The sequence below is a fragment of the Aspergillus affinis genome (assembly GCF_023601865.1).
Source record: "Aspergillus affinis strain CMG 70 chromosome Unknown NODE_36_length_285616_cov_85_140891, whole genome shotgun sequence".
NCBI lineage: Eukaryota > Fungi > Ascomycota > Eurotiomycetes > Eurotiales > Aspergillaceae > Aspergillus > Aspergillus affinis.
In genome coordinates this window covers 221,164-244,846 of record NW_026515817.1, presented here as the reverse complement: position 1 = coordinate 244,846, position 23,683 = coordinate 221,164, and the positions used below count along the sequence as shown (strand labels likewise).

The 23,683-nt window shown below is 51.6% G+C and overlaps 9 protein-coding genes across 9 annotated transcripts; 5 read left to right on the top strand and 4 right to left on the bottom strand.

Moving 5' to 3' along the window:
- Window positions 1-3,125: 3,125 nt before the first annotated feature.
- cbfA (putative CBF/NF-Y family transcription factor) lies at window positions 3,126-4,411 on the top strand (the record flags this gene model as incomplete). Its single annotated transcript, XM_053099712.1, has 3 exons — window positions 3,126-3,296; window positions 3,419-3,552; window positions 3,760-4,411. 3 exons carry the CDS (start codon window positions 3,126-3,128, stop codon window positions 4,409-4,411), a joined length of 957 nt encoding a protein of 318 aa, XP_052956611.1.
- A 679-nt stretch (window positions 4,412-5,090) lies between these two features.
- Window positions 5,091-6,864, bottom strand: KD926_006703 (putative SIR2 family histone deacetylase (Hst4); the record flags this gene model as incomplete). Its single annotated transcript, XM_053099711.1, has 2 exons — window positions 5,091-6,487; window positions 6,558-6,864. 2 exons carry the CDS (start codon window positions 6,862-6,864, stop codon window positions 5,091-5,093), a joined length of 1,704 nt encoding a protein of 567 aa, XP_052956610.1.
- Window positions 6,865-8,676: 1,812 nt separating this feature from the next.
- Window positions 8,677-11,862, top strand: KD926_006702 (mediator of RNA polymerase II transcription subunit 16; the record flags this gene model as incomplete). Its single annotated transcript, XM_053099710.1, has 9 exons — window positions 8,677-8,813; window positions 8,876-9,221; window positions 9,274-9,990; window positions 10,045-10,264; window positions 10,316-10,435; window positions 10,483-10,593; window positions 10,644-10,910; window positions 10,970-11,101; window positions 11,159-11,862. The coding sequence occupies 9 exons, from the start codon at window positions 8,677-8,679 to the stop codon at window positions 11,860-11,862; spliced, it is 2,754 nt and encodes a 917-aa protein (XP_052956609.1).
- Window positions 11,863-12,544: 682 nt separating this feature from the next.
- Window positions 12,545-13,312, bottom strand: KD926_006701 (60S ribosomal protein uL29; the record flags this gene model as incomplete). Its single annotated transcript, XM_053099709.1, has 3 exons — window positions 12,545-12,776; window positions 13,096-13,235; window positions 13,310-13,312. The coding sequence occupies 3 exons, from the start codon at window positions 13,310-13,312 to the stop codon at window positions 12,545-12,547; spliced, it is 375 nt and encodes a 124-aa protein (XP_052956608.1).
- Window positions 13,313-13,703: 391 nt separating this feature from the next.
- Window positions 13,704-14,570, top strand: KD926_006700 (putative vesicle transport v-SNARE protein Gos1; the record flags this gene model as incomplete). The annotated part of the gene is made up of 2 exons (XM_053099707.1): window positions 13,704-13,769; window positions 13,875-14,570. The coding sequence occupies 2 exons, from the start codon at window positions 13,704-13,706 to the stop codon at window positions 14,568-14,570; spliced, it is 762 nt and encodes a 253-aa protein (XP_052956607.1).
- Window positions 14,571-14,881: 311 nt separating this feature from the next.
- KD926_006699 (mitochondrial ATPase complex subunit ATP10) lies at window positions 14,882-15,535 on the bottom strand (the record flags this gene model as incomplete). The annotated part of the gene is made up of 1 exon (XM_053099706.1): window positions 14,882-15,535. One exon carries the CDS (start codon window positions 15,533-15,535, stop codon window positions 14,882-14,884), a length of 654 nt encoding a protein of 217 aa, XP_052956606.1.
- An 83-nt stretch (window positions 15,536-15,618) lies between these two features.
- KD926_006698 (putative F1F0 ATP synthase assembly protein Atp10) lies at window positions 15,619-16,344 on the bottom strand (the record flags this gene model as incomplete). The annotated part of the gene is made up of 1 exon (XM_053099705.1): window positions 15,619-16,344. One exon carries the CDS (start codon window positions 16,342-16,344, stop codon window positions 15,619-15,621), a length of 726 nt encoding a protein of 241 aa, XP_052956605.1.
- Window positions 16,345-16,463: 119 nt separating this feature from the next.
- Window positions 16,464-18,824, top strand: KD926_006697 (DNA-directed DNA polymerase IV; the record flags this gene model as incomplete). Its single annotated transcript, XM_053099704.1, has 4 exons — window positions 16,464-16,932; window positions 16,989-17,167; window positions 17,223-17,594; window positions 17,643-18,824. The coding sequence occupies 4 exons, from the start codon at window positions 16,464-16,466 to the stop codon at window positions 18,822-18,824; spliced, it is 2,202 nt and encodes a 733-aa protein (XP_052956604.1).
- A 1,311-nt stretch (window positions 18,825-20,135) lies between these two features.
- Window positions 20,136-22,843, top strand: KD926_006696 (uncharacterized protein; the record flags this gene model as incomplete). The annotated part of the gene is made up of 7 exons (XM_053099703.1): window positions 20,136-20,685; window positions 20,855-21,378; window positions 21,438-21,549; window positions 21,620-21,987; window positions 22,042-22,431; window positions 22,484-22,673; window positions 22,734-22,843. The coding sequence occupies 7 exons, from the start codon at window positions 20,136-20,138 to the stop codon at window positions 22,841-22,843; spliced, it is 2,244 nt and encodes a 747-aa protein (XP_052956603.1).
- Window positions 22,844-23,683: the final 840 nt, after the last annotated feature.

Sequence of the window (23,683 nt, the reverse complement as noted above, 5' to 3'; positions counted from 1 at the left end):
GATCTGCTAGCATATAGAGTGACCCTGAACAATTTTCGCACCACAGCCATAAGTATTCTATCCATTGCTTCAGGGCTACGGATATGCTAGTTTCAGAGACAGTTCTCTATTGTACATTGTGAAGCTATCCATCTTCTACATCGGGGCCGACGACATACAGCTCGCATAGCTGCAGACATACTTGGATACTACTTCGGTGTCTCCTCGACAAGGAAAAATTCTATGTCCAATCCATGTACGGTCTCAGACATGCCACGAATGACTGCCACTAGATACAGAGGAATTCATCACTGCTGATTATATTGCAAAGTAGATAGAAACAGTCGTACGCAGGAAAGTTACAGCCCAAGGAAATCGATTGACCGGACTAGCCTGGAATATTGGGGCTATGAGTAGCCCTAGATTCATTATGTCAAAAATGTTGCCCGTTCTTCATCAATCGGGCAAGATGGCCGAGCGGTCCAAGGCGGTAGGTTAAGGTGTTACCTTAACTGACAACTCCAACGAGTTTCCTACTCATCTCACGATGGCGTGGGTTCGAATCCCACTCTTGTCAGTTCTTTTTGTCTTTTCTTCCTACCTACTGGAGAGAAACATTTTTTTTTGATGATTTATTTGTGTTCGCGGGGTGCCATTCCTTCATTGCTTTTTTTTTTTTTTTTTTTCTCCCTGAGAAGAAAAAGAAGACGAAGAAGGCTATGGATGTCTACTTCTCGCTTTCTCTATAACTACCACGTTTTACTCCCCATCTCTACCTCTTCAAGCCTTCGCTAAACCCAGCAAAGTGACTCGATGGTATGTATACCGCCGCTGTATCGTCTTAAACCTGTCCACCACCAAATATCTTATCCACCCAGAGCAAGCCAACCAACTGTAAACGCATCTAGGACTAAAACGAACTTAGGAATACGAGCCTATGAGACATAACACCCACGTACGAGCCGTCATCCGGTTCCCCCGAATCCGTGGCCCGTAGTCATTGCATAGATACTCGTACGATTCGGCACCGAAAACAGCCCATATCCGTGTTCCACCTGGACGCATGTTTAGACAACCAAGCCATCGAGAACTCACCAATATCCGAGATACTCAACGATCGAGGAAGCCTGCAGAGAGTTGAATCTAGACAGCCTCGTTCTAGACTTAATGTCGATGCGGTGCTCCTGATACTCGAGCTCTGCTTGGTTGCGGAAAATCTGACAAGCGTTTGATTTGATGTCGGGCTGGTTGTAACGGATCGGCATTCAAGGTTGAATGGTCTAAAGCATGTCTAATAACTAGGTTACCCAGATAACCTGGAATTCGCAATATCGCGCTTGATTATGAGCTCGTCTTGTCACAGCCCGGACAAGGATCTATCCTATTCTCGAGTTGAGAGATAATACCATCCGAGTACAGAAGCACACGGACGAGCCATTCGAGGATAACAGCTAGATTCATTGTAGCCCTTGTCGTGGGACTACCGTGCCTCGCCTGTATCGCTGTACTAGTAACCAGAAAATCGGGGTACTCACGGGTGTCGATCTAGATTCTCGCTCGCTCTAGGCCTCTAAGTCCGTGGCTAGCAGCGCGACGGAACTGTGGCCCATCAGAACGATTCGATTAATGTCGATGTCAAGTAGGAACATGCTCTGGACTTATGGGCTAGGGAGTAGACAATTTCCTGCACTCGCTTCCCACTGTCACCTGGGAGACGAGCGTGTAGTTGGAGGCGGTGGTGTAGCCCCGGCGAGGCAGGTGGATTACTCCGGCCCGATCAATGGTGCCTAGATGGTGTTGGATCCCTAGCTGCCGCCATGAAGAAGCAGATGATCGGCGCGAGGGGTTATCCTGATGTGGGTTTCCAGGGACGGAAAAGCTGGGTGTTTCTCTCCATTATTATGTTTGACCCGTCGAGAAGTTGATCGGAATCCAGGGCCGATAGGAGCTGCTCTGCTCTGGCTGTAGTTCGTTGGACGATACTTAGCTCGATGGGAGTGAGGTCGTAGACAAATTATTTCTGTTAGATGGAGCTGTGATACTGGTATACATGACAGTTAGTGACTGTGAACAATGTCAAAGGATGGTATATCTATGAGGATTGTCGAGGATCAAAAATGCTTGTAACTATGTACATGTTTACCTAGCTGCACCTAGGTTTAGCTTGATATAGCACTAAAATAAGCCCATTATTCATCAATTGGCAAGATGGCCGAGCGGTCCAAGGCGGTAGGTTAAGGTATACCTTAATTCACAACTCCAACGAGTTTCCTACTCATCTCACGATGGCGTGGGTTCGAATCCCACTCTTGTCATCTCTTTTTGCTGTTTCTTTTTCCTCATACGGAGTAGTCATGGCTGGTTGCTGATGTATTTGGACATGAACGCGATCTTCATTTTACAGTGAGGCAGTCTTGGCTTCCCTGTGATATTTATTTTGTCTCTTTACAGTTTATACTTCCAATTGCACCGAATCTTATATACACTTCAGTGAGGGTGTTAGGATGTGCACCTTTGAATACGAGCTACAGCACTTCCAACTCTATACTATCTAGAGATAGACACATCCATAGTAACTATATTTTACGTAGAACTAAATCCAGCCAGTTCTGAACCGAATTCCATCTGAATATGGCCAGAAACCCAGCTCCAGTCCCCTCTGCACGACCGATAAACCGAACCGCTCTTATCAGGCGCCGAATCGCCACCGACAGCCCGTCGCGCTTCCGCCATCGCGTCGCGTATTCGAGAAAAAAGAATTCCACCTCCATAATCTGTGCCTCGATCCTGTCCCTTCACCTAACGTGATGTTATCTGCCTGAACATAATATTTTATTTATTCTCTCGATTGGATTTACTGGGTTAGATTGGCTTGGTCATTCTTTTTGTTCTCTGACCTTGGTAACTGCTGGCTGGCTTCATTATCGCCTTGGTTGATTCTCACCTCCTACCTACCTACCTACCTCTGCACGCTGACACCGACATTGACCCTCCGTCCTACCGAGCTTCCTCGACATTCTTGAACTCCAGCCGTACATAGTACACTGTACACGATCGAACATTGCCCACCGACCCCGTCAACCACTAGAAGAAACCACCCACTCACCCACCGCAGTCAAGCGCTCAAAGCAACAGCAAAGTGAAACATGCCTCGAAAATCCACCTCCAGCACACCAGGCGATCTGGAAGACACGCAAACACAGACACACACGCAATCCCCCGACCTTCCCGACCAGTCGCCATCCCAGCCCGCTCCGCAATCAGTACAAGCGACAGAGCAGCAGTTGAAGGCGAGGGCAGAGGGCGTGAGTATTGAGGTATGTCTCTCTCCCTGTAGTTCGAAACCATTTATTTCCTTGCTATCATAGAGAATCGGAACCTGGAATATATGGTGATTGTGATTGTGACTGGACTAACGAATGGATGTACAATAAAATAGGATTATCTTCTTCCTCGCTCTCTAACCCTCCGTCTTGCCAAATCCGTCCTGCCCCCGAATACCTCCCTCCAGAAGGACGCGGTGTTGGCGATCCAGAAGGCCGCGACGGTGTTTGTGTCGTATTTGTCGTCGCAGTATGTTCTTCCTTCTTCTCCTTCTCATCCCCCGCCGCCTCTTTCCTACTTTACCCTCCAGACTTCAAACCCTATTCCTCGTCTTATCCACCCAGCAATTAAACAAACAGCACCCCAACACAAACCCCAACACACAAAGGGCACAGTATTACGGCATGACTGTTTGAAGAACCAAAACTAACCGCTTCAATTTCAACCCCAATGCAGTGCCAATGAAGCAACACTCAAACGCACCCTCTCCCCGGCAGACGTCTTCAACGCGCTCTCAGAACTAGAACTCGAGGGGTTCCGACCCCGATTGGAGAAAGAGCTCGATGCGTTTACGGACCTGAAGGCCGGGAAGAGGAAAAGTAAAGGGAATTCGAGCGCGAACACGAATAATACCGGTGCTGCTGCTGCTGCTGCTGCGACTGCTGATGGCGATGTCGATGGCGGTGTCGATGTCGGTAAGGAGGGTTCAGCTGGCGTTGTCGAGGGAGGGAATGAAGGGCCGGGGAGTGCGAGTGTTGCGAGGGGCGCGAAGAGGGTGAAGAGAGATGGGCTTGGTAATGGGAATGGGGTTCGTGGGGATAATGATAATGACGAGGACGAGGAAGGAGATGGAGATGAGACGCAGGATGAGCCTGAGAAGGTAGATGAGAATGAGACGGAGGTTGATGAGGAAGAGGAAGAAGAGGAGGACGAAGATGAGGACGAGGTACCAGAGGAAGAAGAGGATCCGGATCGTGTGGAAGATCTAGATCGAGACTCGAGAGCCAAACGGACGATGGACCCCGACGCGGCGGGCGATGATGATACGGAAAGTGAGGATGAGAATGGGCCGGGGTCGCAGTTGCGAGGGGATTTGGGACTTGGATAGAATGTCACATTATTTATCTGTTAGGTTAACTGTGCGGGTATTGCATACTCCATACGAGGGAATTGAAAGTGAAAGTCAGTTGTATGATATGAGACATAAGAATCAACATTGATATTGATTGACCTTTCCATCCATCTGACTAGTGCATGGTATCCATAATCCATAAATATAAACAAGGTAATCATTCGTTCAATTGTGGTCCCTTGAATATCATCAATGCAAATAAGATAAGATAGAGACAAGCGACAAAGATCCCACCAACGCCGTATTTGCTCATAACGCCCATTCAACGACCGCGCAATGCATCGATCATTACATGGTCACGGTGTCCCATCAAGTTGTACAACGAAATAACCACGAGAAATGCATGTCTCGGACCGAATCATAGGGATAAAGAATCCCAGGTCACGCATGAAAGGACAGAAAAAAGGGCTCAATATCCGAAAGATAAAGATAAGACAACCCTTGTGTCGAAACCCCCAAACGCCAAATCCAAAGCAAGATAGTCTATCATGGTATCTTGACACCCAAACAGACAAAAAAATAATAATCAAGCAACAGGGTCTGAGCGACCACGTCGCGACCGTAGAGAAAGAAAGGTCAAAGTGAAAAAGAAGAACACAAAAACGTAAGTAGAAAGATAGACTAATGATGACATAAAGTAAGAGCCGTGATTAACTCATGCGGTCGGTTGGTTCAGCAACTCACTCATTCCATTAGGTACTGACTTGGGAGAGATCGTGTCTGGTTGACGCCAGCGCTCACTACTGCGCGTCGGCGTGGTGTCCCCCTTCTGTTGACTCAGATGAGGGAACATCGGTCCGTTATTGCGCGCGGCACCAGGAGGAAGCGGATGCATCGGTTTCGAATCGTCCTTTTCCAGTTTGACGGACTTGTCTTCGCCGCCGACCTTGGACGCCTTGGTGACTTTGCTGAAGGTGGTGATTTTGGTATTCTTGGCCGGCGCGTCTTTCTTGGTGGCGCGTTTCCGAGGCGCAGCGGCGGGTTTCTTCTTCGCGGCCGCTTTCTTGGGCGCTGGGGCCTTGGTCCCTTTGAGGACGTCCTCCAATTTGGGCCCGCGACTGGCGGGATTGGCACGCGTGTTGGTGGCGTGTTGGGTTTTCTTGACATCCTCGTCCTGGCTGGAGGACGGCGTAAGGAAGCCCGTCGACGTCTTCTGTCGCTTTCTCGGCGTCGAGACCACGATCGACACCCCTGATCCCTTCTTCACGCGCTCAACCTCAGACGAGTTGCATTCGTCAAAGACCTCCTCCGAGTGGTCATCCCACCGTTTCAGATCGGCCATTCGGGCCACTTCTTCGCAGTCGCCCGTCACCACAAGGTCCCAGCAATCCTCGAATTCCTTCCCCACGGGGGGCTCGTTGTTAATCCACATGGTCGTTCCGTTGCGGCGACTGCGGATCACATGACAGAGACTTTTCACGAGACGGCGCACCCCCGGGATCTTAAGACTGGTCCCCACCACGATCAGCGCGTCCGGGCGGGAGCGGATGTCGGCATTCATGACGGACGTGATGGCTTCCTCGTCGGGGTTATGCTCATTGTAGAGCACGATACGGGGTCGCATCTTGCCGATTCCATGGCTGCGCTGTCCAGTCTCCATGCGGAACTGGTTGTTTCTGGAGCACTCGGGGCATTCGGGCGCATCGGGGCGGTCGAACATGACGCGATCAAAGTCGCCCAGGTGTCGACATTTCTGGCATACCATTTTGTCGAGACTTCCGTGCAGCTGGATCGTGCGCGGCCACGGCGCTTTGACATTCAGGGGGATCTGCGTGGCCAGTGGGGGCATGGAAGTTTCGATGCCGTCGATATTTTGCGTATACAGGCGAGTCAAGCGACCCTCCTGGCCGAGACGAGCCAGCATGTGGTGGAAAGCGGTGGGCGACGTCTTCTCCGCCTCCTCGGAGAGCGACCGCACCATATCTTGGAAGGAGGCGGTCAGGTTTTCATCTTGGTAGACGGCAGCATCAAAGAGTAGTTTGCCGGACGCCTTTAGGTTGTGTTTTTTCTGCAAGGATTTAAAGAGACCATCGGTGGACCGAAAGTCGGGAACTATAAAATCAGATACGAATTAGAGGTAAAATTAAAGGAAGAAAACCCTGTTCAGGGACAAGGAACGTACTGCCTGCAGAAGTGGAGATGCCAGCACCGGCGATGACGACGATTTTGCGGTGACGACGAATGGTTTTGGTGAGCAGATCGATCTGGGCCTGTTGTTGGGCGTCCGAGCAAAGGCGGAGATCGAGACGCTGCGTGCGCCGCTCTTTGGGCGCCGCCGTCCGTCGCTTCTTCCGGGCGGGTGGCTGCTCTGCTTGGCAGCTCTCGTCCGCGTCCTGCGACGGGGGAGGCGAGGGATAGAACCCGGGCGGTGGTGAGGGCGACGCTGGCGCTGAGCTCAGCTCTGACACATCTGAGAAATCATCCTCCATGACGAGTGTGGAAGAAAGTGGTCGGGTTTGGACCGGAGAGGGTCGTCAGAGAGGGAGGATGAAGAGGAAGGAGAGTGTGTTGGCGTTGCAGCGAAGGGGAAAAAGGGGAGAAAGACCCGGTAGAAAAAGAGCCTTCACAAAGAGGTGAATACCACGCCCGAACAGACAATCATGGACGTTCAATTGGGAATGGATTGTTAACGGTGAACAACAAGCGAATTTAATAATTCCGGTTGATTGAAAAGTCTGAATTGTCTCGCTCCCAACCGGTAAATTCCCACGTCGAAACTCCGTGATCGTGGGGGAACGAGAAGGAAGAAGAGGAGGAGGAAGAAGAAGAAAGAGGAGGACGAGGGGAAGGGAGAGAGAAAAGGGCGCGGAAGGGCAGGTCGAAACCGAGAAAAAAAGAAAGTGATGAGGTCAAGGCGGAGGACGTCGAGAGGGATAAGAACGAGAGAGTCCGCAGGAAGTCTGGTTCTCTCTCGCTTGCAGCCGTTTTGTGCTCTGTTTATTTTGACCCACGGCAATTCTCCGGACCAGAAGGAGATTCAGAGGCAGAGACCAGATTAACTACGGAGTACGAGGAGAGCAACGGGTTGGTATGCTGGCTGGGAATGCTGTCAAGAGGGCGCCATCATGGGGTAAGAGTGTAGAGTGCAGAGTGCAGAGAGTGGACTGAAGACTGGAGACTACGGTTATGGAGGACAGTTGATCATATCGAATACCATCTACAGAGGAAGCAAGGACGGAGTGAATAAGCGAATCCATCATCGAATAGTTCTGATCCGAGTCAAAGAATGGGGAACAGTCATATCAATCACCGTAATTCAGATGCCACCGTCTCGGCATCAGATGATGGTTCTTCCAAAACAACAACAATAAGACTTTCTCCTGCTAGTTTAAATCGGGTTTAACACCGTCGGGTCTGATTGGCCGGCAGGTCGCATTGAGCTGTTGGCTTTAATTTGACGAGGACAGAATGCCCTTCCATGGGACTCGGGCTGTACACCGTAAAGAGCACAGCTTCCCCTCTTCGTCCGTAGCTCGCCCCCACGACCTGCATGCTGATCTAGCAGTCTGGGACCGGTTTTTCATCGACATGCACATATTCCCGCAGGCTCGAGCACCGTCCCGTCGGATCAAACTGGCCTGGTGTTCTCGATATCCGATCCACTCGGCTTGATGCGGGTTCACGTCGCGCGGCGTAGGGTTTCTGCCGCAAACGTCGCAACCGTGATCTGGAGGGGAGTACTCCATTTATCCCTTACTCCGACGTGGAATATTCATGTGGACGGAGCTAAACTGGAGATACTCCGTACTTTGTCTCCGTCTCGGTTAACCTTCTGGTCCCCGTCGGATCATGCTGGAATTTAAACCCATTCTGGTGTGGGGTACCTTTGAGTGAATCGATTCGATTGTAGTCAGGCTAGAATGAACTTAGCAATGCCATCACAAGAGTCGTGGTAATTAGTCGACGTGCCTGACCATCGTAGAGCAGTTCGTGAAGAAGAGTCCTCATTGGACGGACGCGTTGGCCGGGATACGGTAGACACCTGACCTCACGTGAGGCTGAGTCAGCCCGGACTCTAGAATCGGCAATGATGAGAGGGTGAAGTGAAAGTGAGTTACTACACTTCTGGTCAGGACAATGAATGACTATATAATCTGACTTATATCTTCCGTGTTATCGTCGTATATAACGAGTCTCCCTTTGTTGCCTGCGGGCTCTTTGTTGGAAAGGGCGGGGGCATAATTGCGGTGCCGTAGAGCATTGGTCATTGATTATTGATTATTTAGTGTTCTAACATGCCGATGATGATGGACGACGGTATCAACGTCGACGATTTATTTGGTGAACCCGCTTCTCTGGAATTGGGTCTACCATCCAGCACCTCTATCAAAGGTCTTGCGCAGCGGTTGGATGAATTGCGACTCTCGGGTTGTTGCCAGTAAGTTGACCTAACTACCCCATCGGCTGTGTTTAAAGGGCGGAGGCCAACTACGTACGCAGGAAAATCGCCTGGTCCCGACAGGGATGCATCGCATATATCACCCATGATACATTAGGCGTGAACCTCCGTCACTTGGAGTGTCGCCCGTCCGATGGCAAGTGGATCTTGAGCGAGGACACCCCCTTGAGCCCGGTGACCGAGGCTCACGACCGTCACCCACTCGTCCACTTGTCCTGGAATGAGGTCGGGTCGGAACTGGCCGTGGCCGATTCGTCGGGTCGCGTGTCCATCTACAACATTGCTATTGCTCTGAATAATCTCTCCGGACAGCGTCATGCACACTTTGACCCCGATGACGATGGCGGCCAGATTGTGGGCATGATGTGGCTGAACATCCAGCGCTCGGTGAGTATCGGCGTGGCTGCTGATCCGATCCACAACGCTGATATCTGACTAGGTCCATGCCTTCAATCAAGCGGCCAAGGTCCAAGGTCGATGGGCGTACTCCCCGTTTCGACGCCGTCCCATCGGCCCGCTCCATCCGGCCGGTAAGGCGGCGTTGGTTTGCGTCACCAAATCGGGGATGATTCGACTTTTGTATCAGAACCCCGACGGTAAATGGGCGGAGATATCGGCGGAGCTGAAGAGCACCGCCTTCTCAGACCGGTCGTTAACTCACGCGGCCATCGGGGCTGTCCAGGGTGGGATTGTAATTGCGACTCACTCTGCCTGCCAGAAGCTCTGTTTCTACCGGGCCCAGATCAACTGGACTCCCGCGCAATGGGATCCCAGCCAGCTCAAGCACCCCCCGAACCCGAGTCAATATCCCGTTCCTAATTTCCGCTTCATGCACGCTAAAGTCGAATCGTCCTGCAATTTGCCCTCCTTGAATCGGGACGAGGGACAAGATTCCAATGGTGTCCCTCAGACCACAAACTCTTTGTACTGTCTGACGCACCTGGACATCATCATGGCGGCTCATGACAGCCCTTCCGGCATGACGACGAATCCCTGGATCGTTGCGGTGTTTTCCATTCCTCCTCATGCTGTGCCAGATCACTCGCAACAACTCCCTGCTGGTGTTATCGTCCGATGGCAGCTTGAATCAGCACCGCAAGTATTGCATCCTAAATTCGACGAAGTCACCTCGAAGAAGAACAGCGTTCAGATGAAAGTATGAGGAAACCACGATATGGACTTGATGATTTTCGTACTGACCTCGCACTAGCCAAAAACGGCCCTCCGTCGACTGGAGGATATTCCGTGCGATAAGTACGTGATATCGATTGATCAGACGGAATTTGGAAACGTGCTGGCCATCACCTACGATGACAGTACGATCACCTTTTACGACCCCAAGACGATGGCCATCCTCAACGGAAACGATGATGCGAACACAGTGACGAGTCTGGCTCAGGCTGGGTTTAACTACCCTCCAGACACGCCAGGTTTGTTTCCTTGATCTGTCTGATCGAAGCAGCACTGATGGCATGTCGCAGGGTTATACATTGGCTTCTCCCCTAGTGGTTGCATTGCTATGACGCTTGACAATGATGGGCAACCACAGCTCAGAGTTATGGAACACACATATGGCGTGGAGAATGGGATTTCAGATGAGAGTACGTGCTGGATTAATCTGAACTATACAGTATGCTTACTTTATCAGGTAAATTGTCTGCAGCCATTGCCTCGCTGACACTTGCTTTCTGCCGTGGTTGCGGGAGCGAGCTCAACACGGACGATATCCTAATGATCCTTCGACGTCAAGTATCACCTGGTGGGTGGAACCGTTTCTACACCAAGTCACTTATTCTAACAGTTTGCCAGACGACCAAGCGACGTTTGTCAACGAAGTATACCGCGCGTTGGCCGTCAACTGCAACTTCACCCAGGAGAATGATAAGCTCATGAGCCATCAATACCTTCCCCGATGTCTCAGCATCCAGGCTGCTCTCGGTTTCAAGGATAAGTACAAGTCCCGCACCTTCGCATCCAATGTCCCGTGGACCATCCTTCAATTGCGACACGCATCCGTTTTATATGCCTTATTCATCCAATTCAACAAGGGGACTCAGAACGAAGCCCCAGATCCAGGTATGATCCGACCCATTCCATCATTTTACAAGACACTGCTAACTCTGTTCTCTAAACAGATGCCCTACGCATACTTCTAGGCAACACAAAATGGGCACTCGACTTCCTCCACTTCGTTCTCAATGACCTCCTCGACCTCGCCGATGAATTTGAGGATGTCTTCTCCGACCAGGAGGCATTTGCTCAGAAACGTAGGCCCCCCACTATCACCAACCATTACCCCCTCCCTGACACTAACAAACTCATAGTAAAGACCGCCACCTCCCTCCCCCTCATCATCCTCCTCTCCAGCATGTCGCGCGCCTTCCTCCGCTTCATCTGCCGCGGCCTCCGCGGCATCTACGCGGGTTACGCCACCGCCCCTCTCACCGGGGACGCGCGGATCTACTACGCCGAAGTCTGCCAGACGATCGACACCTCACCCGTGCGCATCGACGTGTACGAGAAATTCATCGCCGGCGTCGACTCCGCCGTGCGCCACGGCTACCACGGCGCCGGGTTCGGCGACGCCGAACGTCCCGGCCCAGAGCGGGAATTACTCGTCAATGCGCGTATCTCGCCCGTCTTGGTCCCCGCCGTGGCGACGATCCTGCGACAGACCGTCCCCGGGCTGAAGTCCGATATCGACCGCTTGGCTATCTATACGGCCGATTATAGTTGGTTGGGGTTGGGGACGGATCGTCGCGCGGAGATGTATCGGAGAACGAGGGATGTTGACATCATCAAGAAGATTCCGGTGAGGGTGCCGTCGGGTGGTGGTGATGCGGCGGCGAGACAGAATGCTGCTCCGGGTAGTGGTCCTGCAAGGAGGCGCTGTGTGCGGTGTTGTGAGATACTGTGTGGGACGTACCCGCCGCGTCCGTATCTCTCGTTCCGCATGTTGTATAAACTGGGGTATGTGCGGTATTGTATCTGCGGTGGGGGGTGGGCTTGCGAGTCGGAGGGGAAATAATGGGGAGAGGAGAGAAGGGTTGTATGTATAATAGATAAGCTAGTTGGGTATGAACGATATTATATTTTTGTTCTCGTGTAGGGAATCCTTTGACTGTGGGGAATAGTAGGAACTTGGGTGGTGTAGATGGGAAGATCAATAGGCGAGTGAGGACGGGAGGGTTGGATGTTCTACGAAGCATCACAGTAACGAGGAGACTCAGGACCCCTGAACCGAGTTCGAGATACCCCACGCCAGTACCCCAGAATGGCAAATTGCAACCCAGCATCCATTAAAGCTGCAGGCACAGCAGAGCAAAAAGTCCAACTGAGTAAGAAAAGGAAAATCATGCATCATTCACGTCAAGTAAAGCCTTCATTTATGTCGACCTTGCATCCTTTCATCTCTAGGTTACATGATCAATTTTCTCAAAAAAATAATAAAGAAACGTATTTTTTGATGAAACCGACCCATTTCCCTCCGTAAGGTATAGATAGGTCAACCCGTCATCTTAATAAACGACGTTCCCATAACTCCATCCAGATCAGATCCACACGCAGCACGGCCCTGGGGTTTCATTTAAGCCTGCAGGGAAGATGTATCAGCGATCATGTTCTGGCCATTTGCTTTGCGTGGGGGTGGAAAGAAAAGCGCAGTGTGGCGTTGTTTTTTTTTTCTTCCCAGCATGGTTCCAAATGGCTTCTCATACCTTGATGGCGAACTTCCGCTGGGGGAAGTGGATCTGCTGCTTTCTCTTGCGCTCCGTCTGCACGTGAGACTCGTGCTTGGTGAGGCTGCGGCGCAGCTCACGGGTGAGCTTGGGGCGGAGGTCAAGAGGGATGTGCTTCTTGTTCTTGTAGAACAGACGGAGCTGGGCACGCTGGTTGGCGTTGATGACGGTCAGAACGCGAGCGATCGACTTGCGAACGTCGTGGCTAGAGATAAAATATTAGTATCGTGGTTTTTTTCTCTGTTTGATTTTCGAATCCTGGAGATTGTTGGATGGAGTTTGAGATGAAAGAACGGTGGAAGAGATTGCGCCGGTCGCTTTGGCTTTTTTGTCCTTGTTGTCCTGGGTTCAAATTTCCTCCTCTTTTCTTCCTGGAATTGTTGGCCATCCTAGAAATTTGTTCCTCCACTCATTTTCCTAGCCGGCGCAGATATCTCAACCTGTTCGTTCGTTCCATTCCGTTCCAATCCAATCCAACTTTTCATCCGAGTTCTGAGGCAGGGTATTTCATTTTTCAAACGCACATTCTGTGAGACTTGGACGAGGCGCCGCCAGTGATCTGCTGGACACGGAGCTGGTTAAGCTCGGTCTTCAACTCCTCCAGCTGCTTGGAGAGGTCCTCCTTGTTCTTTCCCCAGAGCTGACCAGCCTTGACCTTGGACGACTAAAACCAAAATAAAAACCGTCAGCCATTTTTTCTCCTAGATCAAAATTTCCAGACATTCAGGGGCATCATACCATGGTGGGCGGCTTCTTGTCGTATCGTACGGGTTGTCGACGTGAAGATTGAAGATGGACCGGGTCAAATTGGATGTTCGTTGTGGGACTAGGGTTAATTTTTTCTGGCGGGTGGTGCGCCGACTAAGCGGGCACGTGATGGAGTCGATTGACGGATGGTTCCAGGTTGTGGCTGATGCATCACGATGTGGCGCGGTTCTGCCGGTTGTGGCCGCCTTGGGGGGGTTCCGGCTGAGTTGGTTTCCGTCGTTGGAGTTGGAGATGGAGAGGCATGTGAAGTGTCGGTGACGTTGTTGTGGATATTCAATCACCGGGTTATCTTAATATTACTGTCTTTTGGTTGACACTTCTCCTTCTCTGCTTGTCTGACATTTCTTGTTCCTCTGTACAACTCATGGCCACCTCGACTGGCACCGGGTGGGCTCAACTCCGGCAGCAGGCCCGCTCGCTGGAAACCCAGGTATGATGCTTCTGCCTAGTCTTGTCTCTGTTCATCGTGGATGACTAGATAGGCATTTGATGATGATCTAGAACTGCAAATACTGATGCGATATGTACAATCCAGACCGAAACCCTCTTCCACTCGTACGCCCAATATGCATCCATGACCAAACTCCCCCCGACACCATCAGAAGATGAACTCCGCGTGGAATCGCAACTGAAAGAACTCCTCGAAAAGGTACCCCCTTCTCTTTCTCCCCATCCATCCCCCCCTCCATGGCAAAGACGAACTGAACTTACCTCCTTCATTATTCAGCGCACATCCCTAATCTCCCAACTCGCCCGCCTCCTCGACTCCGAAGCAACGCTCACCTCCTCCGCCCTGAAACAAAACAACCTCGCCCGCCACCGCGAAGTCCTCACAGACCACCGCCGTGAGCTCTCTCGCCTCTCGTCCGCAATCACCGAGTCCCGCGACCGCGCCAACCTCCTCTCCAACGTCCGCTCCGACATCAACGCCTACCACGCCTCAAACCCCGCCGCCGCCGAGGCCGACTACATGCTCGAGGAGCGCGGCCACATCGATAGCAGCCACAACGTCATCGACGGCGTCCTGAGCCAGGCGTACACCATCAATGAGAACTTCGGGCTGCAGCGCGAGACCCTGGCGAGTATTAATCGGCGGATTGTGGGCGCCGCGGGCCAGGTGCCTGGGATGAATGCGTTGATGGGGAAGATTGGGTCGAAGAGGAGAAGGGATGCGTTGATCTTGGGGGCGTTTATTGGGGTTTGTTTTTTGATGTTGTTGTTTTTGAGATGATCTCGTTTTAGGGGGCATTGTTGAGGGGGCTGTGAGGGGAGGGAAAGTGCATGGTTGATAAAGAGGAGGGTTCATTGATTGATAGCCCGGGTCTTCATTCCGTCTTTGATTGTTCATATTGGTATTGGCTGGTTCATTTGGGATGGCGTTGCATGCTGGTCTTTCGATCTTCTCTTCCATTTCTATTACTATACAGGAAATGCTAATCCGATCGGCGCGCTGGCGTTTCGAAAGTTGCCGATATATATTATGTATGTACATACATGTGAATGCGAAACCGAAAGAATACTGATGATCCATACTTGAATCAATCACGGCTTCATAACCACCCTGGGCTTCAAACTGGCCGAGTCATCGTGGCCCGTCCTAGCCTCCCATTCCTGAGCCGGCAGCTCCGACTCCATGCTGATCTTCTTCTCCTGGATCAGCTTGTGCACGCCATTATTGAGCGCCTCCAACTCTTCCGGCTCGGCCGGACCGCTGCCCGCCCAGCGAATCCGACAGTTCTCATCTAGCAGATACACATACCCCACCTTACTATTCATCATGCCAATCGACTCCCTCAGCCCCTCCGTCAGGCCCTTCCGCACCATGAACCACCGCGGATGTTGTGCGGGGTCCAGCTTCGCGCGCATCCGGAACATGAACATGCGCACCAGCCACGCCTTCAGCGCGTTCTCCTCCACGTTGATATCGACCTTCTGCACGAGCGGACTCGCCGTCTGGAACGCTTCGTAGAGACCCGGGTTCTGCGAGGGGCCTGTGAAGGTCGCGACCTGCGATTCGGCCCACACGCTGGAGAACAGGTTCACGACGCTGACTTTGCCGCGGAGGAGCGCGCTCGTGTCTTGGGGTTCTTTGGGCGAGGCGAGCGTGATGCCGTTGAGGTTGGGGAAGTAGAGGGCCTTGTCGCGCTTGAAGAGTCGTGTGTTCGACCGGAAGGTCTTGCCCTCGTGGTGTCGCATGTTTGACCATTCGCGGAAGTAGGGTTTGGCGACTTGTCGGGTTCTAGGGGTTGATGGGTACGATGGTCAGTTAAATGTTATTTTTAGGAGGGGGGTAGGATGGGAGGAGAGGAGAGGAGAGGAGAGGAATAGTACAGTTCTTTCCGTCGCTCGAGATGTCGGTCGTAGTTCACAAAATCATCGCGTCGCTGTCGGATGCTGCGCGAGTCGACGCCCGAGTTCTGGCCCTCTTCTGGCGGGATGACGGTCCCGATGGGTCGGTCTAGGGTCGGCGGCGTAAAGTCTTCATCGCCGGGTTCGGGGTCGGAAGGAGAGGAAGGGGGAGCGTTCTGTTGGAATTGGACCTTTTCGGGGATCGGGGGTTTGGTGGTTGAGGGCTTGCTCGCATCGTTGCCGTTGCTGCTGCTGGCATAGTATCGAAGAGCCGGTCTGGGTCGAGCGGCGGCGACGGCGTTGCGAAGTTGGAATCGACAGCTGAGGCAGCGACTGGGACCTCCGCGGAGGAGGACAGCCTCTGGATGCGAGGACAGGAAGACAGAAGGCCTCCACATTCTTTGATTTTGCTTCTGGTGAATACCGGAGAGAGAGAGAGAGAAACACAGAGAGAAGATGAACTTCCAAATGAAGCTGCCGATGATCCACCGAATTTCCATGGCGCTAATCCCAACCTGGAAGTCTAATGGGACCAGACAGTCCCGTGACCTGGCGGCATTTTCGTGGTTTCTCCCAACGCGTTGCCTGGTCAGCGTGTCAGTCATGGAATTTTCCCGGTGGATTGCAGCGATTTGAAACTCATCGGCGCTTTCCATACCCGCGGGGAATAAAAGAACCCCGCCGCCTGCTACCTAGCAGGCAGAGATCGTATCGCCCAATCCATGGCTCACATGCCGGGAAGGAGTGAATCTGGAGAATTCCCTCATCAGCCGCCATGATGGACAGGATGGCAGATAAAAGGGTCTTTTTCCAGCGCCTCGATCAGCTGGATTGTCTGTCGGATGAACTGGAAGATAAGGAAGTCGACGATTTTGCTCGTCTTTTAGCTCGTTCGAGGACAAGAACTGAGACTGAAATTGACTCCTTTGTTGCCTCTCACACTTTGACTTCAGCTGTGAATTATAAATCTACGGCTTCAGCTCCGACGAGTCTAGCGCGAATGCGATCCCATTTGGGTCTTCAGTCCTCAGCACAAGAGAGTGCTGTGAGCTCGAGGCACGGAAGAAGTGATTCGGCCAGCAGCGGCGATCAAAAAGCTCCTGCAGCCAAGAGATTGGATGTCAACGGGCCTACGATGGAAAAGACCAAGGCTAGCATGTCATCGTCGACCGGTAAACGGAAGCGCAAGTACTCACCCATCGTGGTCCCTGAGCATCAGCAGATCTTCAAGGGGTTGAACTTCTGTGAGTGATCGGTTTTATCACCCATCTACTACATGATAACCAACAAGTTACTTTAGTCTTCTTCCCCAATAATGACCTTTCGCCAGTCCGACGTGTGCGGATCCAGCGAGCAGAGGAATACGGGGCTCGGTGGGCTCGGTCCTGGAGTGATGAAGAGAATATCACTCATGTCATAGTTGACAAGGGGTTGACTTTTCAAGATGTTTTGAAACACCTAAAGCTGGAGACTTTCCCTGTAAGTTGGGACCGAGGGTCCTTCTGTTCTTGTCTGGTATACTGACTTTGTGAAGTCCACTATAGCTCTTGTAGATGAGAGATATCCTGCAGAATGCATCAATTTCCGGGAAGTATTGAAAACGACGCAGACGCGATTCCGCGTCAAGGGGGTTCCGGTATCTCCTGTGAACAAAGAGCCTGCTCCCGCGGAGGAACCCCCTTCACCAGGATCTTTGCCGTTAAAATCGACCGGCAAAAATCAGCAGCAGGTTCCGACACCCTCTCAAAACTCTGCAGTATCAAATGACCAGTTCCGTGTTGGTGTCAGCCCGGCAGAGGAGCCTCCAGAAATGAGGCGCGAAGAGACTGCTCTTGAGGCTCCTCCTCCGCGGGAACGTGATGCGTTGGACGAAATGATCGAGGAGGCCAAAGCCGTGAAAGATTTGGTAAGCGACAGATATCTTTCAATAGAGCGTGAACTAACGAAAGACTAGCCTCTCGAGCCACTAGATGCCTCTGATGACGAAACTTCGATTGAAGAAACTGATGCGGAGACCTTCGTAGAGTCGGATTCCGAGAGAGCCATGCGAAAGAAAAGGGGGTCTATACAGAAGGATACTAAAACGAGAGGTGACTGGCAGCAGAACTTCGCCTGCATGCAGAAACATGATGCAAAGTCGAACGGCGAAGGTCCGAATACCAGGACTATCGAGGTCCTTCAGCAGATGCTAGATTACTATACCCGGACCGATGATACTTGGCGTGTCATTGCCTATCGAAAGGCCATATCGGCTCTTCGCCGACAGTCCAAGAAGGTTGTGAATCGCACTCAGGCTCTCGCGATACCCGGAATAGGAACACGCCTGGCAGATAAGATCGAGGAGATCGTGTGCACGAACCGTCTCCGCCGCCTCGAAAACACGAACACCACGCCCGAGGATCTTATACTTCAGTTGTTCCTTGGCGTCTACGGGGCTGGGGTTTCGCAGGCATCGAGATGGCTCGCCCAAGGGTACAAAACCCTGGAAGATCTCGAAACCAAAGCCTCACTGAGTCAACATCAACGGGTGGGTGTAGAGCACTACCATGACTTCTCCCAGCGGATTGAGCGCAGCGAAGTGAAGGCGCATGGCGAAATCGTCCGGCAGGCTGTGCAAAAGACCGACCCCGAAATGCAAGTCATCATCGGTGGCTCTTATCGACGTGGGGCGGCCAACTCGGGCGACATCGACTGCCTCATCACCAAGCCTGACGCGACAAGCGAGCAGATCCGTACGATGATGATGGAAGATGTGATCCCTCAACTGTTCCGACAGGGATTCCTCCAAGTCAGTCTGGCTAGCACGTCCCGAGGGGATGGATCCAAGTGGCACGGCGCGTCCAAGTTACCAGGCCGCCACGTCTGGCGTCGCATCGATCTTCTATTCGTGCCGGGGTCGGAAATTGGGGCCGCATTGATCTACTTCACGGGGAACGATATTTTCAATCGAAGCATGAGGCTCCTGGCGCGAAAGAAAGGCATGCGACTAAACCAGAGAGGGCTCTATACCGATGTGCTACGTGGGCCACGACAGGTGAAACTCACCACGGGCCGACTCCTCGAAGGACGTGACGAGCGACGTATCTTTGAGATTTTGGGGGTTCCTTGGCGACCTCCTGAGCACCGCATATGCTGACGTGCCTGACCGAAAGACAATCAAGTTTTCACCGAGGGGTTCTTTTTTTTCTATAGCATTATTTGTTCCTTTTTCTTCTGTCTTCTTCTCAAGTCTCCACGCAAATTGTTTCCTGCTTTCTTCTGTGGCCCGCCTAGGTAGAGCGGGTCGGCCGATGGGTGACAGATAATATCTGATCTGTAATTAGGGCATGCAGCGGTCCCGGGGAGGTTTTGGGACTGCATTTGTTGTTCTAAGTTTGCAGACCGACTTCTCTGCCTGCATTTGATGGCTGTAAGCTTCGCTGCAACCAACGAGAGAGAGAGAGAGAGGTCGGTTGGTTCTCACACGGCTGACGAGGAATGTCAGACCAGGCAGTACTTCATGCATCACGATCATGACTATCAATGCTGTAAGGAATGGGAGAAAAAGCGGTCACTGACAACGAGATCGGAGCCGAACTGTAAGACCTGTTTTTATTTTTATTTTTATTTTATTTTCATTTTTAATTGAATTTTTTGGTTTCAATATTTTCTCCTTTGTGTTTCTGGTAGAGGGACAAGTGTAGTACAGCAGCAGAGAGGCAAAGGTGGCTCTGGCGCACTTACATAGTTACCGGAGGCTGTAAGTAAGAATGGATGAATGGATGTATCAAGGTCTGCACCAGCGTCCAGATCGAGTCGAGTGAATCCTCGATCATCGTCCGTACTATACTCTATACTCCGTAGTTTATAAGGAAAAGGCCAGTCACCGATCTCATCACCGCCTTTCATGCGGTGAAGGGCATGGCAGCCCCCGTGACCTTCCGGACGGCGACGTGAGGGCGGCAACTTCCAGACCGCCCGTGCAAAAGTCGGCGTTTTGCCGCCAGTTGCAACATTATTCCCATCCATCCCACTCCCTCTCATCCTCTCGTCCACTCTCTCCCCCATTCTGATCGCTGCCATCCTTCTGGATCTCCCAATCTTCTCTATCAAGCTGGTCCTCCCGCTTCTCACTGCCACTTTCGCGCTCCTTTCCGTTATTTTGTGTGGTGGTGGCCCACAAATACTCCGCTGCCTTGGTGGCCACTACTATTTTGCCCGTCTATCCACTCCTCGGCTCCCTCTCCCTCCCTCCTTCTGTTGTGTGCGTCACGGTCCCTCGAAACACTCGGTGTCCTCTCGGCTTGCAATCGCGCATCTGTAAGGGAAGCTGTACTCGACTGGTATAATTCTCGAGTCTTCCGCGATTCCGACGCTATCCTGTCGAGTTCCTTGGGAGCAAGGCCCTGTTTTTTTTTCTGCCACCCTTTCCTGTCGCACCTTTAGCCCTCCATCAACCCTTGTCACGATGGGTCGCAAACCCAACCAGTTGATCCTTGAGTTCTTTATTCGCGGTCAAAAACTCGAGGATGCCAGTAATCGCTACCAGCATACCTGCAAGGCGTGCGGCGAAAAATTCCCCAAGGGTCGCATCGACAGCTTGACCAACCATTTGGTGAAGAAATGTCAAGCCATCCCGTTACGTGATCGACAACGCGTCTTGTTGCGCCTCCATGAGCTTCCCGACCTGGCCGACGGCGACCAGAATAAGGACCCCAATCTGGCGGGGCAGAACAAAGGCAAGGGGGTGGATCTGCCATTTACCACGCGTCAAAACTTCGACGGTCTCAATGTGTTGGCCGAGGCCTCGAGGCAGGTGGGCGCATCAGACCAAGGGAAACGAGGTGGTGGCAGTGGTGGTGCTGGCGGCGGGAACAATAATGCGAACGGCCCTGCATACACCCAGTCGGTCACCGTGGGAGGCAAGACAATTGTTGTAGACCCCGCGCTCGAAGCAGAGGGTTTCCAGGGACATCCAGCTCAATCGGAGCAGATTGACGAGGATGTAAAACCACCAGGTTAGTTCTCTCTCTCCCTGTGTCTCTCTTTTGCTTTTTTTTTTTTTTTTTTTTTTTTTTTTTTGTCCACCTCACGTTATTCGCCGTGTTTCTCTATCTTTGTTCGCTTTGTTTGTCGTCGACCTCTCTTCGTGTCTTTGTGGCGCGCTAATGAAAAACAATCCCACAGTGACACCTCAAGGTTCCAACGCGACGACCCTCCCTTCTCTCCCTAATACCTCCCAAGATCAACCTTCGTCCGCATCTCCCACCCTGGCCGACGCTTCGCTGACCCCCGATCCGGCTGCCAATGCTCGCCAGTCACAACTTTCGATGATCGCTGCCTCGGCCAGCGAGATGGTGCCGCAGGGGATGCCGATGGATCATGATCCTAATGTCGGACTTCCTGACGGCCTGTCCAAGTTGGGGAACCCGTGGAACCAGCAGCTTTCGACTCAGGAGCAGCTTTTGTTCGATAGCCTTCAGGAGCACGATCCTTCCCTGACCGCCGCGACGCAGCGCGCTGCCACCTTCCCTCGTCCTATCGCGATGAATCCTAACTCCCAGGCGAAGGGATTTGTGAACGAATTCGGGAACTCGACCAAGCCGACGAAACCGAAGGTTCGCGGACGGTTTTCTGCGACCCGGCGTCGAGAGGTCCAGGAAGTACGAAAGCGGGGCGCGTGTATTCGGTGTCGCATGTTGAAGAAACCGGTATGTTTAAATGAAGATTTCTATTTTTCCCCCCCCAAATCCTAACGAAATTTTGTCAGTGCTCTGGCGACAGTCCTTGCACCACCTGCGCCAGCGTTGAGAGCGCGCGTCTGTGGAAACACCCGTGCATTCGGACGCGTATTGCGGAAGAATTCGAATTGTATAATGCAAGTAAGTGGTTGTCTTGATTTTGCCGGTTTAACTTGATGAGAGAAGGCCAGGACTGACGACCGCCTTTTAGATCTCCACGCCACCCTTGCTTATCACGATGTGAGCAGCATCCGAAACCAACTCAAATTCGACCACTATGCGGGACGTATTGAGGTCACACATTTTGAAGAGAGTGGTGTCTTTGTCACCTTCAGTTCTCTCCAGGCCCACAAGCCGTCAGCATCGACACTTGACCCCCAGCTCCAGGGCCTTGGAGACGACTCGCAATTTCAGGGACCCCTCTCCGAACTCTTTCTCCTTGACAGCGACGCAGATGATCTTCCTGGAAAGATTGAAATGTACATTAAGAAGACCGCGTCTTACTTCTACGAACGTGAAACCTCAGAGTTCATGAGACCGACCTTGATGCTCGCCTCTGAGCTGAGTCAACAGAAGAAGGTATGTTTTGTACCGCAGAATTGGGGAAAGGGACCCAAGGCTGATGTTTCATAGGATGTACTGCTGGAGCGAGTTTTGGAGCTGTGGGTTGCAACTCACATGCTTGCTGACTCCGAGCTGCGCTGGAAAATCTTCTGCAACCCTACTCTTCCACCCACATCGATGCACTCTTTAGCCCAGCCTTCGGACGACGGACGCATGCCGATCGACGAGGTTACCAACGCCGAATCCTATGGACTTTTGAGCAGTCAATTGCGCGCGGCCACCGAGAAACGTGCCTCTCAGCTGAGCAAATCGGTGATGAATGATCTTGAACGACGCCTCCTTCAGCGCCAGCAGAGCGGCTGGTTTGAGACTTTCCTGGTTTCGATGATTCTGTTGAACTGCGTGGAGAGAACTTGCTGGTTGTTCCGTTCATGGGAAGACGAGACTTTTTCTCAACGGGTAAGCTATTTCCCTTGGACTTTTACTTGAACAGATTCCTAACATATAGCAGTGGCCCTTGGACAAGCGCCCCCCTTACTATGCCAGCCAAGGCGATCGCTTTTCGGACATTTTGCACATGCTGCTGAAGATGCGCAGTTTGCCGCCTAAGGCCAATCCCCGACCGGATAGTGGTGTCCTGAAGGCCGTCGATGGGAGCGACGAGCACGCAGCCCGCTGGTTCGATATGATCAAAATCACCCGTGAGTCTTTCCCCTCCATGACTACAACCAGATGCAGTGACTAACTAACATCCCCATCAGCTCTCTTCCTCGAAGAACGTCAAGCTACCGTCTTCGATCCAAGCGACTCCCGTTCCCTCGACCTCCACTACGGCGCAAAGCTTTTACCGCCAGCAAATGTCTACACATGAGTTAACTAATCGTTTATGGGCTTCGGGGGATTTAATCTGGCTTCTCAAACCCCCTCCCCCAAACAACATCGCTATCATATCATATCATATCATCAGAAAGGGAGAGGGTGCTGGGGATACGGGCCTAGGTAGCAGAGTAGCTACTACAGTAGGTATGAATGACAATTGTCAATGATCATGAGGAATCTTTGAAATTCAGCGGGATTCGTTTCCAGTATGTTTCTGTTTCTTTTACTTTTTTTTTCGTTTTCGCCCGCGTTTTCCTTGCTCGCTGTATTTCCTGTATGTTCAATAGTCAATTCTATTCTTATCTTATTTTATTTTTTATGTAATTTGAATCAATCTGATTGAAAGTGAAAATCACTTGTTTATTTATCTATCTGTCAATTCACTCATACAACTACAACAACAGCCATATATGTAACCGCCACTATATACTCTCAAAATATCCGACTTGTCTTACCTACCTACCCAGCTTACTCCCTAGCTTTTCTTTCTACTGCAAAGCAAATATGATGCATCCATAGAGATCATCCTAGCTAGTGAAGAGCTTCCTCCGACGTCAAGTCAAATAGTACCTAGTATCCATACCACCACTGGCATGGGTGAAGAGAGGAATTAGGGGAAACATTGTTTGAGTCTCACATTTAGTGAATTTGGGTAGGTATCTTTGATTATGTGGAGTGAAGTCTTTGATTGCTGATATACTTGAAAAGAGAGAGAAAGAAGAGAAGTCAAACTAGGTATCTTGTGTTCTGAGTCCTAAATACTCAAGTTACGATTCAAAAGATAGATGCTGACCAGCAAACGCAATTTCATTGAGCAAATGACCGCATATCA